This window comes from Diabrotica virgifera, chromosome 5 (assembly GCF_917563875.1).
Source record: "Diabrotica virgifera virgifera chromosome 5, PGI_DIABVI_V3a".
Classification (NCBI taxonomy): domain Eukaryota; kingdom Metazoa; phylum Arthropoda; class Insecta; order Coleoptera; family Chrysomelidae; genus Diabrotica; species Diabrotica virgifera.
The window spans coordinates 128,091,026-128,107,714 of record NC_065447.1 but is presented as its reverse complement, the minus strand read 5'-3'; the positions used below and the strand labels follow the sequence as shown (position 1 = coordinate 128,107,714).

Sequence of the window (16,689 nt, the reverse complement as noted above, 5' to 3'; positions counted from 1 at the left end):
TTGTTTGAATACATATGGATAACGGTTTATATTGGGAAAGTTTTGTATGCAATTGGTACCATATACAGGAAACCTAAAACTAATTGTTCGTTATTTTTAGAATACTGCGAGGACAAGTTTTCTTCAATTTTTTCAAATTATGATAATATTATATGTGTTGGTGATTTTAACATTAATGTTCTTGACCTAGAAGATAATCATACTGTGAAATTTTATGATATTTTGGATACTTTTAATTTAAAGCAACTCATTAAAGAACCAACAGAGGCATCTCCTTATTAGATCTTATTATCACAAATATTGATATTAAAAAATGTAATGAATATGTCGATATAGACATGATTGCGGATCATGCGGCAGTTTTTTGTAAATTTAATGTCGAAGGTACCGAATCTCATATTAAAAAAAGGGTTAACTATCGAGATATTAAAAATATTGATTATAATAATTTTTTGAATGATCTTCATTTATTACCGTGGCATACTATATTTCGAACAGATGATATTGATGCTAAAGTATCGCATTTACAAACTTATATTCTGTCAGTTCTTGATGTACATGCGCCTTTAAAATCAATTTTAGTCAGTAATGTAAAGCCATACTCTCCGTGGATTACTGGTAATATTAAACATTTGCAAAAGTTACGTGACAATGCATTAAATAGATTTAGAAGAACACAATTACCGGAACATTGGTTGTACTACAAACAATTTCGAAATTATACAACTACTGCCATTAAAGCGGAAAAAAGGGCTTACCTTAATATGAAATTTCAGAATTCGAACTCAAAGGAAAAATGGGCCGAATTAAAAAAACTTAATATATCCAAACAGAAAAAAATGAATTACCTAGGCATTTAAAATCAGTAGAGGATATAAATAATTTTTTTATTAATAATATAAATATAATGCCAGGTAGTAAAGAATTACTTAACTATTATGCTCATAACGTAAAAGAGGGTATTAATGATAACTTCAGTTTTTCGTATGTTTCTGAAGAGCTTATTAAGGATATCATTTTTTCGTTAAAATCTAAAGCTTTTGGCAATGACCACTTAAATATTACAATTGTTCAGTTGTGCTGTCCTGTGATTATTCCTATTCTAACTCACATAATAAATGTTTGCATTGAAAAAAGTTACTTTCCTTTAGACTGGAAATTTGCAAAAGTTATACCTTTGCCGAAAATCACCTCACCTAAAGAGTACAATGATCTTAGATCAATTAGTATTTTACCTACATTTTCAAAAATTTTTGAACGAGTTATGGAAAGTCAGATTAGAGATTTTTTAAGCACTAATAAAATTTTGCCAGAAAACCAATCGGGTTTTAGACGTAATCATGGGTGTGCAACTGCACTTGTTGATGTTGTTGATGATGTTATTATATCTTTAGATTTGAACAAGGTTACTCTTCTTGTTCTTTTAGACTTTACTAAAGCCTTTGACTTAATTAATCATGATATATTATTAGCAATATTACAGTTTTATAAATTTAGTGTCAGTTCCAGGAATCTTCTTGCCTCTTACTTACATAAGCGTAAACAAATTGTTCAGATTGATGAAATGACTTCTTCATCTAGTGAAATAAAGTCAGGTGTACCTCAGGGAAGTATTTTGGGTCCATTATTATTTAGTTTGTATACATCAACATTTCCTAAATGTCTTAACTACTGCAACTATCACTTATACGCGGATGATACGCAAATTTATTTGTCATTTGAACATTCTAATGTATTAGAAGCTGTTGAACGCCTAAAAATTGATTTGTTCAATATTTACAAAACGGCTACTGACCATGCACTTAAAATTAACCCATCAAAATCTGTAGCATTATTGTTTTGCAATGAAAATATACGTGAATCCATTTTGGCTAACGTTTCACTTGAAATCAATGGTACAAATATTCCTATAAAATTAAATTCTAAAAACTTAGGCCTTTTATTGGATTCGAGACTAAGGTTTAAAGAACATATATCTCTTAAATTGAAGGCAGCTTATGCAACTTTAAAAATGATTTATGCACAAAGACATTGTTTATCACAGGACGTCAAAAAACTTTTATGCGATTCATTAGTTTTATCACACTTTAATCACTGCGACGTTGTATATGGACCGTGTTTAGACAGTACTGATTCACGAAGGGTTCAAAAACTGCAAAACTCGTGTGTACGTCTGATTTGCGGTATTAGAAAATTTGGCAGGATCTCGAGTAAATTCAAACAATTAAACTGGTTAAATATGTACAACAGACGGCAATTACATTTTAGTTGTTTATGTCATAAGGTATATTTAAAAAAAATCCCACCCTATTTACACAACAGGTTAACCTTCAGAACGGATATACACAATTTAAATATCAGACGCAATACTATTCTTCGTGTTCCTAGACATAACAAGGTATTATTTCAGAGAGGTTTTTCCTACAATGTCGCAGTTTGCATTAACAACTTATTTAAATTAGATTCAGGTTTATTAACTACCTCAGCATCACCATTTAAAAATCGATATAAGAAGCATCTGTTAAATTTACAAAATATATGAACAACTTTTGCGTAAAGTTTTAAACGAACTACTCTCCTTTCCTTTGTCCCTTCGTTCTTTGTTCCTTTTTCCTTCTACCTTTCCACAATTCCTAATATCTTTTTAATTATCGTTTTAATAATTATTGTATTTATTGTTAGCTATGCTCTCGTTTCACTAAATACGTGTTTTAATATGGTAGGCACTGGTGGAAGAACAGAAGTGGACTGGGTAACTGGTCCACGACTGAACCAGTTGTAGCCTTTTATCCACTAACTCAATGTATGTAATTTATTGTAAGCATGTACTATGTTATTGTGGATAATAAATGTATTATTATTATTATTATTATTATTATTAGAATGTATGTATGTTCGCTTTCGCTTGCTCATCGACTTGTTATTTAGTTGAGTTTTACGTGTAAATCGACAAGCTACGGACGAGTTGGGTACAGCCAAGTACGGCTAGCCGAAAAGTCAGATGAATGGCTCGGATCATTCATTTTTTGAGAAGTCTGTTATGCGCAGGGATCACTTAATGCTCTGATTGATCAAATCCTTTTAAAAACCATGAATAAAATTTAGTCTGTATTATCTGACAGATTTTTTTACTTCACAGATACGAATATTAAAAAAATTTATATCTATAAATGTGTGGGTCGGCACTGCCGACCCTGCCGACCCTGACCGGCCGCCACTGATGCAGAGTAGGTAATAAAAAAATTGAACTTATTAAATGAGCACTGAAAGGCGTATGTGGCGCCCTCTGGGTAATACATCATCTTTGGTAGCGAATTTAGATTTCTCATCCCGAAAAACTCCCGCTCACCAAATTTCGTGGTATTACCCTATGCCTGTTAGGAAATATACAAGAATAAATAAAATAAAAGTTTAACTTTGACACCCTGTATTTCGGTTATTATCAACTTTCATACTAAGGTAAGTTAGCTTAAATCGACCTTCAGGAATCTAAGGTTAAGCTATGGCCCATTCTTTTTACAGTTGATGTGATAAATCCGGTCTGTATTAATAATTACCAGTAAATATTAATAGTAACCGTAGCAGCTGGTCAATGTGATTAATAATGCCTTTATAATTAGATTTACCGGGTATTATTAATACTTTCCTAACAATTCTGGTTAATGTATTAAAAACGCATTTTGGGCTTCACTATTGTTTATTTATGAAATTTGATAATAAACTTAAACACTTTAAACAAAATTTATCAATAAAAAAACTCAACTAGACACCTTATAAGTAAAAATAAACTCGTACACACGCATTAGGCTTTAAGTTACTAGACTATAATTACAGTGGAACCCCGATAAGTCGGCCTCGATAACCTGGAAGTCCGGCTAACCCGGACCGATTTTCATTAGACAAACATTTCAACAATAAAAATGTATGTAATATAATATTTGAGAGATAATGTGCATTTATGTAATTTGAACTATGCGATAGTAAAAATGACTCATGGCACACGGCGGCAGAGCGACTTTCATTGTCTCGGATTATCGGAAACAACAAGCACCTGTTTCCTTTAAGTATTTATTTCAAACTGTCAGCATTGTTTAAAAAAGACTATAAGACTATTTAAAAAATTCTTTTTTAAACAATGGTCTTAGTGTCCACTGTTCTTAAATAACATAATATCGTTCCGATTGACTGTATTGTGTGTAGTACAGTCTTGTATTGTTCGCTTCCGTTTGCTTAGGTTTGTGTTTGCGTGTTTTTAGTAATTTAGACGTGTACTGTGCATATATATTTCATGTTATTTCAATCATAACGGAATTTATCTGTAAATATACCGTATTTTATGAATTTTTAAGAAACCACTGAAACAAAGAGCGCAGAAAATGTTACTAGTAACAGAAATGGACTTTTGGAGAAGAGCAGCAGGCAAATCAAGAAGAGATCGGATACCGAACGAGAGAATACGAGAAATGATGGGAGTAACACATACAATAATTGATGACATAAAAACAAAACAACTGGTATGGTACGGCCATGTACAGATAATGCCAGATGACAGGATCCCTAAACAGATTTTGGCATGGACACCACACCACAAGGGAGAAGAAAAAGAAGAAGGCCGAGAAGAAGCTGGAGGGAGGGAATTGAAAAAGAACTAGAGGAAAGAGAAATCCCTCCAGGTCTATGGTTAAACAGAGAAGAATGGCGGTTAGGAGTCGGAAGGCGTCGGAGAACGCTGTAAACCGATAGTAGTAGTATGAATTTTTACCATATTCTCCGGCCAACCCGGATTTTTGATAACCCGGATCGGTCGCGGTCCCGATTAATCCGAGTTATCGAGGTTCCACTATACTTGTTTTTATAGGAAGGGCTCTTGTGGCACTTAGACTTACAAAGAACACTTAATCTTTCACGTTTGCAGCGTTTTTAATTGCATTGACCACTAAAATTGCAGTGGTGGAATCTTTGATTGCCTAAATTCTAATCTTTACGAACGCATTTACTGAGACTTATGTCTGTATCAGGCGCTTCATTGACTGAAATAAGTGTTTTCTTGCAGGTGGTAAATTCGTTTCGTGCATGACGTTGGTTTAAAATTCCATGCTTATTGCCCAGCTTGTATAGTTTTTCATCTATAACAGAAATAATGATGGCAATAATGTTTCGGCTATCGGCGTTAGCTCTATCAACTTCTGGAATTCGCACTCGTAACACTTTGACGACCTACTTTTTCAACAGGGAATCTAATCATTATTAGCAGTGGTGACGCGTGACTTCTTCCAAAGTGTTTCCAAAACGAGACGTAAAAAATCAGATTAAAAAAAAAATTGAACCTCCCAAATATTAGTGCAGAGTGCACCAATTCTTAAGCCAATCTGCATCTGAAAATATCTACTTAACCTTTAACTACCCGCGCATCAAGTTATAACATAACTACACGCGTGGCGTATTTTGTACGCCACAAGAAAATACACTTAAAAACAGCGGATTTGTTTAATTTTTTTTGAAAAAATACACTTAGTTGTTTCTTATAAACATTATTCGGCATCAGTGAATACTTGGAGTTCCTTTTCAGTAAATCAATTGGGATTTATAACTGGAATCATGGAATAACTGGATTCCATGATAAATAAAATTACTAATAAAAAATTTTTTTAAATGTGATTTTTTACAGAAGAAAAAGTATTGTTTACAAAGAAAAATATATTTTTTGCCATAATGACTAAAAAACAATTAAAATATGTACTTATATTACGACTTATAGTAATATAATCCTGGGGTATATTGTCCACCACCGGAAACAACAAATAATAAAATGTAAATTACGATCTTTCCAGAACGCCGATTATAACGAAACTAAAACCAAATTGTAAAGCACATTCCAGTGATAGGTTAGAAAAATAAGCAAGGTCAAAAATTTAATTTTTAAATATATTTCCAGTAGAATTCTTATATCTGGCGTACAAAGTACGCCAGCGCGTGTAGTTAAAGGTTAAATAAATAAGGGATAACTTTCATGTAATAAAAGCGTTTTGCAAAATTGTGGGTGGTTGGTTAGGCCACTTTGCATATCCTAGCATCAAATACAGATATGGCTTCAATAATCTCGTTTTGTACATCACTTGAAACTCCCAAAAAAATAGATATTTCTAGATGTTGGAAAAATGTTTGATCTTTTTTGGCAATTAATGTTAACAATTCCCTGTAATTGCCTCGCCTGTTAGAGTCATCGCCCTCAAAATTACCCGGAAACACTAACTCTTGTTTGAGCAAAAAATTTTAACAATCTCATTATGTTTAGCAATATTTGCTTTAAAAGCTTGGTTCAAAGAACTTTCGATTATTTTTTTGCCAAACTGAATAAAATACACATCTTACCTTTTTAAAACTCTAAGTACCCTTTCAGACTGGTGTCTGATACCAATATCCGCCATTGTACAGCAAAGCATTGTTTTAAATGAACGACTACAGACGAGCCACTTTTGAGTGTCTGGCTGATTTTAGTGGCTCATGCTTTGCTGCAATTGAAAACCGGTAGCGGACACCGGTGTCTTGGTTTGAAAGGGTACTAAAACTATTTAAATCGTGGACTCCGTCGCTGGTCCACTCATTTTTTTTCTGTAGAAAACAGAAAACATGGCCAACAATAGAATCTATTTTTCTTGCAACCACATAACCAAGGATTTTCACTGTACTAACTAAATTTAAAATATCGAACGGCTCTTTTGATTATTTTTTTAATTGTTTAAAATAGGTGTTGGCCTTCCATTTTCGATAATCTCCTTTTTTTCTTCAAAATTATACAAGGATAATGACTTTTCAAGTAGTTGATCGATTACGCAGCGACACTCTTTCATGTTTAAATGCACGCACACTGTAATCTGTAATAGGTATTACTAAACTAACGTAACCAAAACAAAATATTATGGTAACAAGCCTACTAATATTCACAGCACGCCCACGAAGTCGCCAGAGCAGTCACTCCTTTAAAATTTTCAGAGACGAGCCAGTCCCGACCGATAGCGAGAATCATCACGGGTAACCAAATACAAAAGTGGTAACAACGTATAATAAATAACGTTTAACTGATTCACATAAATTCACTAATATTTTTTGAATTAGGTACTATTAACAAATAATACCTAATAACTAATAGCTATTTACTGAATTAGGCACTGTTAACAAATATTTCTATTGGTAAAAAATATAAATTAAATTATTTCATAGAAGTCATAAAATATTAATGTATTTGCAAGATTTTTAACTGTTACCAGTGGTAACAGTAGTTACATGGACGCTTTGCCAGTGATTATTAGAATGCTTTAACATTATGTCAGATTCTTTTACAAGTGACTGTTCAAGATCCCGAGTCTCCTGAATTTTCTTTTAAAGTTTTGTCAATTGCAGTGCCATCTTCTTCGTCTCCCTCATTTTTTTAACACCAATACTGGCATTGTCTTCCTCATTGACAGCAATTATCGCACACGCATTATGTTCGATTGGGCTGTTAGTGTTACCTGTATCTTCAATATTCGATAACTGTGAATCCTCGGTTGTACTGTTGAGTTCCCTATCACCACGGTGCTTTGCTCCATCATCAGCATTATCTGCTATTATCGCTTCTAAATCTTCTTCTGATATCGGATAAAGTACCAGGCTACCAGGAGATAAGGATGTTTTTATTCCTACTTTAGTCTTATGTATTTAATACATTAAACAGTGTATTACACAGTGCCGCTTCCGATTACAGATTGACTAACACTGTGGTATGCGCTATGCCCCGTATTTAGCTCTGTTATGTCGCAGTGACTAATAAATCTCCCTACACCGCAAGCTTCTACACACTTAACGGTATTGAAATGTATCACATTTACCGTTCTTATCCGGGATTTATTAATAATTGCCGGTTTTGATGTGATTAATTCTGGCATATTTATTACTTTTACCTAGCTATTCGGTTTGTATTAATAGTAACCGGTAATTATTAATCATTTCCAATTAATCATACTTACCGTAACATATATAATATATAGGGTGTTTTTACCTCTTTCGATTGGAAATCGAAACTTTTAAATAAATAATGTAAAATGCAGATCTTAATCCCGTATAAAATACTATTTATACTAAAAAACAAAATAATCGTTTCGTTTTGATTCAATTCGAGTCTCTTGCCATCCTCTGACACCTGGTGTTTCGGAATCTATCCCTTGTCAAAGAGGCTTTACAAGTAGACTGAATTGCACCATAACGAAACGAAAAATAACTGCAGATATTAAAATATTTGCAGTGGAGTGTGGTTAGATTGTCCTCTAACGGACTGACCTCTTATACTTTACTGTAAATTAAAAATAAAGTACTTTAAATATAAGGAAATAATATTATTATGAAAATTAAACTTTGGTAAATAATTTTATAAAATAGTTTATTGGTATATAATTATTTTTAAATACAAAATTTTCTATTATTTTCCACAACAACAATTCTTCATAAAAGATGGTATTACAAAGACCAATATGAACTTACAACCACACATCTAAAATCCTTCCAGCAGCTCTGTAAATTTAATTAAACTGGTATTCAAATAGTGTTTGTCATGGAGGAATTCCATTGCTTCCGTGAACCCTCATATGCCTATTTAAATTTCCGCTTTGACTGAACCTTAATAAACATAATTTGCATTCGTAAGGTTTCTCCCCGCTGTGAATTCGAAGATGTTTCGTTAAAGTACTGCTGTCTGAGAAAGCTTTCTTGCACAACCTACACCTAAAAAGTGATCATTTTTGTAAAAAGAAATAAGAAAAACATCATGGTTTATATATAAATATATATATATATATATATATATATATATATATATATATATATATATATTTAAAAACATGAGATGTAGATCCTTGAAATATATATATATATATATATATATATATATATATATATATGTAAATACCAAATAAATAAAATTTAAATAAATGGTAAAAACAGCACACATCGTTTCTCTCCTGGTTACGAGTTGGTGTTCAATAAGATGATACAGTGCTGTTTCGGACTCTCGTCAATCATCAGCCATCCGAGAAGAACACGAAATCGTAACCAGAAGAGACTCGACGTGTCTGGGTAAATTCACAATTTCAGTGAGGAAGTACAAGAGCGCCATCTACTCTGATGGCAGTGCTACAGGTCATCTCAAAAAGAGAAGATTCCTGCTATCTCTTGTACCGTATAGAACGATGCCTACATTCTGGGTTCGGCAGAGAGCGCTGCCTAACGATAAGATGTAAATACCAAATAAATAAAATTTAAATAAATGGTAAAAACAGCACACATTGTTTCTCCCCTGGCTACGAGTTGGTGTTCAATAGGATGATACAGCGCTGTTTCGGACTCTCGTCACTCATCAGCCATCCGAGAAGAACACGAAATGGTAACCAGAAGAGACTCGACGTGTCTGGGTAAATTCACAATTTCAGTGAGGAAGTACAAGAGCGCCATCTACTCTGATGGCAGTGCCACAGGTCATTTCAAAAAGAGAAGATTCCTGCTATCTCTTGTACCGTATAGAACGATGCGTACATTCTGGGTTCGGCAGAGAGCGCTGCCTAATGCTAAGATGTAAATACCAAATAAATAAAATTTAAATAAATGGTAAAAACAGCACACATCGTTTCTCCCTTGGTTACGAGTTGGTGTTCAATAGGATGATACAGCGCTGTTTCGGACTCTCGTCACTCATCAGCCATCCGAGAAGAACACGAAATCGTAACCAGAAGAGACTCGACGTGTCTGGGTAAATTCACAATTTCAGTGAGGAAGTACAAGAGCGCCCTCTACTCTGATGGCAGTGCCACAGGTCATCTCAAAAAGAGAAGATTCCTGCTATCTCTTGTATCGTATAGAACGATGCGTACATTCTGGGTTCCGCAGAGAGCGCTGCCTAACGCTAAGATGTAAATACCAAATAAATAAAATTTAAATAAATGGTAAAAACAGCACACATCGTTTCTCCCCTGGTTACGAGTTGGTGTTCAATAGGATAATACAGCGCTGTTTCGGACTCTCGTCACTCATCAGCCATCCGAGAAGAACACGAAATCGTAACCAGAAGAGACTCGACGTGTCTGGGTAAATCCACAATTTCAGTGAGGAAGTACAAGAGCGCCATCTACTCTGATGGCAGTGCACAGGTCATCTCAAAAAGAGAAGATTCCTGCTATCTCTTGTACCGTATAGAACGATTCGTACATTCTGGGTTCGGCAGAGAGCGCTGCCTAACCCTAAGATGTAAATACCAAATAAATAAAATTTAAATAAATGGTAAAAACAGCACACATCGTTTCTTTCCTGGTTACGAGTTGGTGTTCAATAGGATGATACAGTGCTGTTTCGGACTCTCGTCACTTATCATCCATCCGAGAAGAACACGAAATCGTAACCAGAAGAGACTCGACGTGTCTGGGTAAATTCACAATTTCAGTGAGGAAGTACAAGAGCACCATCTACTCTGATGGCAGTGCCACAGGTCATCTCAAAAAGAGAAGATTCCTGCTATCTCTTGTACCGTATAGAACGATGCGTACATTCTGGGTTCTGCACATAGCGCTGCCTAACGCTAAAATGTAAATAACAAATAAATAAAATTTAAATAAATGGTGAGGGACGAGAGTCTGAAACAGCGCTGTATCATCCTATTGAACACCAACTCGTAAGCAGGAGAGAAACGATGTGTGCTGTTTTTACCATTTATTTAAATTTTATTTATTTGGTATTTACATCTTAGCGTTAGGCAGCGCTCTCTGCCGAACCCAGAATGTACGCATAAATATATATATATATATATATATATATATATATATATATATATATATATATATATATAACAACTTATTGTAGTGGTGTATCGGGTATGCGGTCTGTTATTTGAAAAAAAACTCTTTTTTTTTCCCCTTTTATATCTCTATATTTGATTTTTTGTCAGCTTCATCAGGAGACAACTAAAATATGAATAAAATTTTGTATAACTATAAGATGAGAATAAACAATAAATTACTTACAGATTTAGAGTTAAAAATATTTAAAAAGGTTCTTGTACATAATATGTTCAAAACAGTACTAACAATATTAGTTAAAAGCAACTAGATCATTAGTAATGAAATATAAAAAGCAAAAATAAAAACAACTAAGAAACAATTAAAACACAATAAAATTACACATTAAAAATATACAGGATGATTTAAAATGTAATTGTAAACAGAAAAATTATTTTAACATACTAAGAATATTACAGTAGATATTGCTCAACTGTCCCGTGTCTGCCTTGTAATTTACTGCATATTTTTCTTTATTAATATGACACATTTCTAAGAACAACCTTTTCTTGTAATTATTCTCTTGCTGTAGAACCCTGACATTTGAGTAGTCAAATTGATGCCCAGTCTTTAAGTAATGGTCAACTGCTGCACATGTATTCTTCTTTTTTGTACAGTCACTTTTGTGCTGTGTAACCCTTTGTTTTAGCCATTGAGAAGTTTGGCCAACATAACAGCTCTGGCAATCCAAACAAGGCAGTTTGTAGATAACATTAGTTTTATTCACAGTTGGTGTCTTGTCTTTTACTTTAGAAAACAGTTGTCGGTTTTTTAACAAATTATATTGAACAATTTTGATGTTGGTAAATTGTTTAAATAAACTAGTCACGGAAGGGATTAAATGTTTTATTAATGGTAGTTTTTTATATCGGATTATTTGTACTGCACCGATATCAGAGGGACCGTCAAAAATGTCTGAGTTAAATATCAATTTTTTTAAGGATATTTTTCGGGTATCCATTATTTTCGAAGATGTTTAACAGCAAGTTTCTAAAGTAAAAGACAAGACACCAACTGTGAATAAAACTAATGTTATCTACAAACTGCCTTGTTTGGATTGCCAGAGCTGTTATGTTGGCCAAACTTCTCAATGGCTAAAACAAAGGGTTACACAGCACAAAAGTGACTGTACAAAAAAGAAGAATACATGTGCAGCAGTTGACCATTACTTAAAGACTGGGCATCAATTTGACTACTCAAATGTCAGGGTTCTACAGCAAGAGAATAATTACAAGAAAAGTTTGTTCTTAGAAATGTGTCATATTAATAAAGAAAAATATGCAGTAAATTACAAGGCAGACACGGGACAGTTGAGTAATATCTACTGTAATATTCTTAGTATGTTAAAATAATTTTTCTGTTTACAATTACATTTTAAATCATCCTGTATATTTTTAATGTGTAATTTTATTGTGTTTTAATTGTTTCTTAGTTGTTTTTATTTTTGCTTTTTATATTTCATTACTAATGATCTAGTTGCTTTTAACTAATATTGTTAGTACTGTTTTGAACATATGTACAAGAACCTTTTTAAATATTTTTAACTCTAAATCTGTAAGTAATTCATTGTTTATTCTCATCTTATAGTTATACAAAATTTTATTCATATTTTAGTTGTCTCCTGATGAAGCTGACAAAAAATCAGCGAAATATAGAGATATAAAAGAAAAAAAAAAGAGTTTTTTTTCAAATAACAGACCGCATACCCGATACACCACTACAATAAATTGTTATTTACGTTTCGGTCGATAATCCTACCAGTTTTGTTATATATATATATATATATATATATATATATATATATATATATATATACAGTATGTCCCTGTAAGTTGTATCCATATGGAAAACTTTTTTATTATTAATTTTACGAAAAAAAGTTATTCTTTATAAAAAGCTCGGCATGGTCCAAAACCTTAGATTTAATCATCAAATATCAAATTTTTTAAATATTATACGAGGTATGTCAAAAAGTTTGAATTTCACTCAAGAGTAAAGTAGCTTTATTTTTCGTAATATTGGAAATTGCTATTAGGAAAAGTTGTTTGAAATTAAAAAATATGTAATTACATCTTTCTAATTGAAAACATTTTTTTTTTGTGAAATTATGGATAACTATCATTATTTTTTCAGATATTTCAATTCTGATCACTCTTTTATTATTAATTTTACGAAAAAAAGTGATTCTTAATAAAAAGTTCTGGACGGTCTAAAACTTAAAATACAACCATCTTATATCAAATTTTATCAATTTTATACGAGGTATGCCAAAAAAGATAAATTTAGATCAAAAGTAAAGTACCTTTATAGTTCAGAATATTTCAATTAGAAATGTAATTACATACTAAAACACAGTTTTTAATTCTAAATAACTTTTCATAATAACAATTTTCGATATTGTGAAAAACAAACGTATTTTACTCTTGAGCGAAATTCATATTTTTTGACATACCTCGTATAAAATTGATAAAATTTGACAAAAGATAGTTGTATTTTAGATTTTAGACCATGCACAACTTTTTATTAGGAATCACTTTTTTTCGTAAAATTAATAATAAAAGAGTTATCTGAATTAAAATAACTGAAAATAATGTTATTACCCATAATTTTTCAAAAAAAAAATTTTTCAATTAGAAGGATATAATTGCATACTAGAATACAGTTTGTAATTCCAAACAACTTTTCATAATAGAAATTTTCAATATTGTGAAAAATAAAGCTACTTTACTCTTGAGTGAAATTCAAACTTTTTGACATACCTCGTATAATATTTTAAAAAATAGATATTTGATGGTTACATCTTAGGTTTTGGACCATGCAGAGCTTTTTATAAAGAATAACTTTTTTTCGTAAAATTAATAATAAAAAAGTTTTCCATATGGATACAACCTACAGGGACATACTGTATACATATATACAAGAATAAAAAACCGCTAAACGCCGTAAAAATGAGTGGCGCATAAAATATTCCAGCTACAAAAGATCTGATATGAAAATTACGTGGCGCGAAAATGTATTTACATTTTGATGCAAAACAAAATTCTAGTTTTATTTTAAAAGATTTTTCCATAATATTTGCTAAATTTGAACTAAACGCGCCACAAAAGAGTAAATTTGATACAGATTGAATTTTGAAACTCTTTTGTGGCGCGTTTATTTCAAATTTAGCAAATATTATGGAAAAATCTTTTAAAATAAAACTAGAATTTTGTTTTGCATCAAAATGAAAATACATTTTCACGCCACGTAATTTTCATATCAGATCTTTTGTAGCTGGAATATTTTATGCGCCACTCATTTTTACGGCGTTTAGCGGTTTTTTATTCTTGTATCAGGAGTTTTTCAAGTTATATACAAACTAAATGTATGAAGTTGAATGCAATTTTTCTCGATTACACGTTAAGCTTTATAAATGGTCACCTTTGTCGCAATATCTCGCAAACGATCTAGTGTCCATCGAATGTACACTAGATTTTTTTCTAGTCGATATAGATTGAATAAAAATATTGGGATGGCCGGTAAATGAACTTCGACTGCCCATTGCAGATCAAATTTAGCGTAGTAACCACTACAACTACATAAACCATTTCGGGAATAATCGTTAATTTAATTACACTTTTGTAGCTTAATAACTTCTAAACGGCTTAACTGATTTTGATCACTAAACATGAGTTTGAAACGTCTTGACAAGTAGTAGCTGATGCATCTGAGGTCAATTATAAAAAATAAAGCTGTTCCAGAAATTATTGAGCTTGAAAACCGTTTTCCCCATAGGAAATAAATTTGATCATATTTATGAAGCATATAACTTAAAATTTCTAATTTTCGCGGAAATGAGGTAAACAACGTTAGATTCGCCTAGACTCCTTCTAGAAACGCTCAGTTATTGGCGCAATTCGTAGGTTGAAATTTTGAGTAATTGTCGAAAAACCAAAATTTTCAAAGTTTAGTTTTTCAATTTTTCGGCTATACTGAGCCGTGTGTATATCTGAGCTTGATCGCTTAGGCACCATTTGAAAGCCTAACTCAACCCTATTGATGTGGTGTATCTGCGATTTTCCTGTCTCTCCTTGAACCTAAGATATATACGCCCAAAAAATTTGCCATTTTGTGTCTACCTAGCCCTATAGCTGGCATACGGGTAGTCAGAAGTCAAAAATTACACCGGTTCTGAATCGGCCCTGACACCCTCTTGAAACACAGAAAAAAAAATTCAGATCGGTGTAACTTTTCCAAATACATACATACGTACATACATATCCACAAACCTTTTCCCCTTTTTAAATAAAAATTGAGTTCTAATTCTGAGCTCGGTAACTTTTGAACGGTATAACCGATTCTCAAAATTAAACATGCGTTGGAAAGGTAATGTCCACTACTTATTGTCAAATTTTCAAGCAAATCGATCCATTCTGTAAAAATTGCGAAGTAAAAAAGTTTCAGTTCCTGGACTAATTATACTTTTGGAGCTCTATAACTTCTGAATGGCTGAACAGATGTTGATCACTAAACATGAGTTTAAAACGTATTGACAAGTAGTATCTGATGCATCCAAGATCGAGTATAATAACTGAACGTATTACAGGAATTATTGAGCTTGAAAAACGCTTTTTCCCATAAGAAATAGATTTGATCATAATTATGAAGCCTATAACTAAAAAATTCGAATTTTCCCAGATATGGGATATACACCGTTAGACGCGTCCTGAGTCCTCCTACCAACGCTCAGTTATTGGCGCAATTCGTAGGTTGAAATTTTGAATAATTGTCGAAAAACCAAAATTTTCAAAGTTTAATTTTTCAGTTTTTCGGCTATGGTGAGCAGTTTGTATGTCTCAAGTTAATCGCTTAAGCACCATTTGAAAGATTAACTCAACCCTATTGATTTGGTGTAATCGCGGTTTTCCTGTCTCTCCTTGAACCTAAGATATATACGCCCAAAAAATATGCTATTTTGTATCTACCTAGTCCTCTAGCTAACTTACGGGTAGTCAGAAGTCAAAAATTAGACCGGTTCTGAATCGCCCCTCACACCCTCTTGAAACACAGAAAAAAAATTCAGATCGGTGTAACTTTTCCACACACATACATACATACATACATATCCACAAACATTTTCCCTTTTTTAAATAAAAGTTGAGTCATATTTCTGAGCTCGATAACTTTTGAATGGTATAACCGATTTTCAAAATTAAACATGCGTTGGAAAGCTAATGATCTGTGCTATCAGAAGCCACAAAGGTCGGGCTTAAGCTTTTTAAATTTTTGGGAGTTTTGGAGACGAGAACGAAAAACAGACTCTAAATGGGAAGGGCCGTAAAATCCACACCCTTGGACAAAAATGGAGATGTAACATATGGATGGACGAGTCTTTTCCTATACTTTAAGATGGGATGTGGCCCAATTTTAAATTCAGTCAGGTTTAGAAAATCGAAAATTTCGTGTATATATAGTGCCGCTTGTAGGGGTGTTGTGCGCCACTGGTGAGAACTGCCGTTCTTTGTGGATATATATATATATATATATATATATATATATATATAACATATATAAAATATATATATATATATATATATATATATATATATATATATATATATATTTTATATATGTTATATATAAAATTTCTAAGAACTGGTGTTTGGATCTTTGATTCTATTCGAAAAATTTTTCCCAGCCCGAAATGGTGGATGTGTGAATTGTTCGTAAGGGGATTTTTCTACATTCTCTATTTCATCTATTTTATATATATATATATATATATATATATATATATATATATATATATATATATAAGAGTAGTTTCATACTTCTTATTCGTGTAAGAGATAGC

General features: G+C 32.4%; 1 protein-coding gene across 1 annotated transcript in view; it reads right to left on the bottom strand.

Annotated features, from left to right (window-relative positions):
* Positions 1 to 8,459: 8,459 nt before the first annotated feature.
* The window catches only part of LOC114346228 (protein glass-like), an 898,758-nt gene continuing 890,528 nt past the window's right edge, over positions 8,460 to 16,689 (bottom strand). The window contains exon 7 of the mRNA XM_050651564.1: positions 8,460 to 8,757. Coding sequence (XP_050507521.1) covers positions 8,586 to 8,757 — 172 coding nt within the window. The 3' untranslated portion in view covers positions 8,460 to 8,585. The remainder of the gene's footprint in view (positions 8,758 to 16,689) is intronic.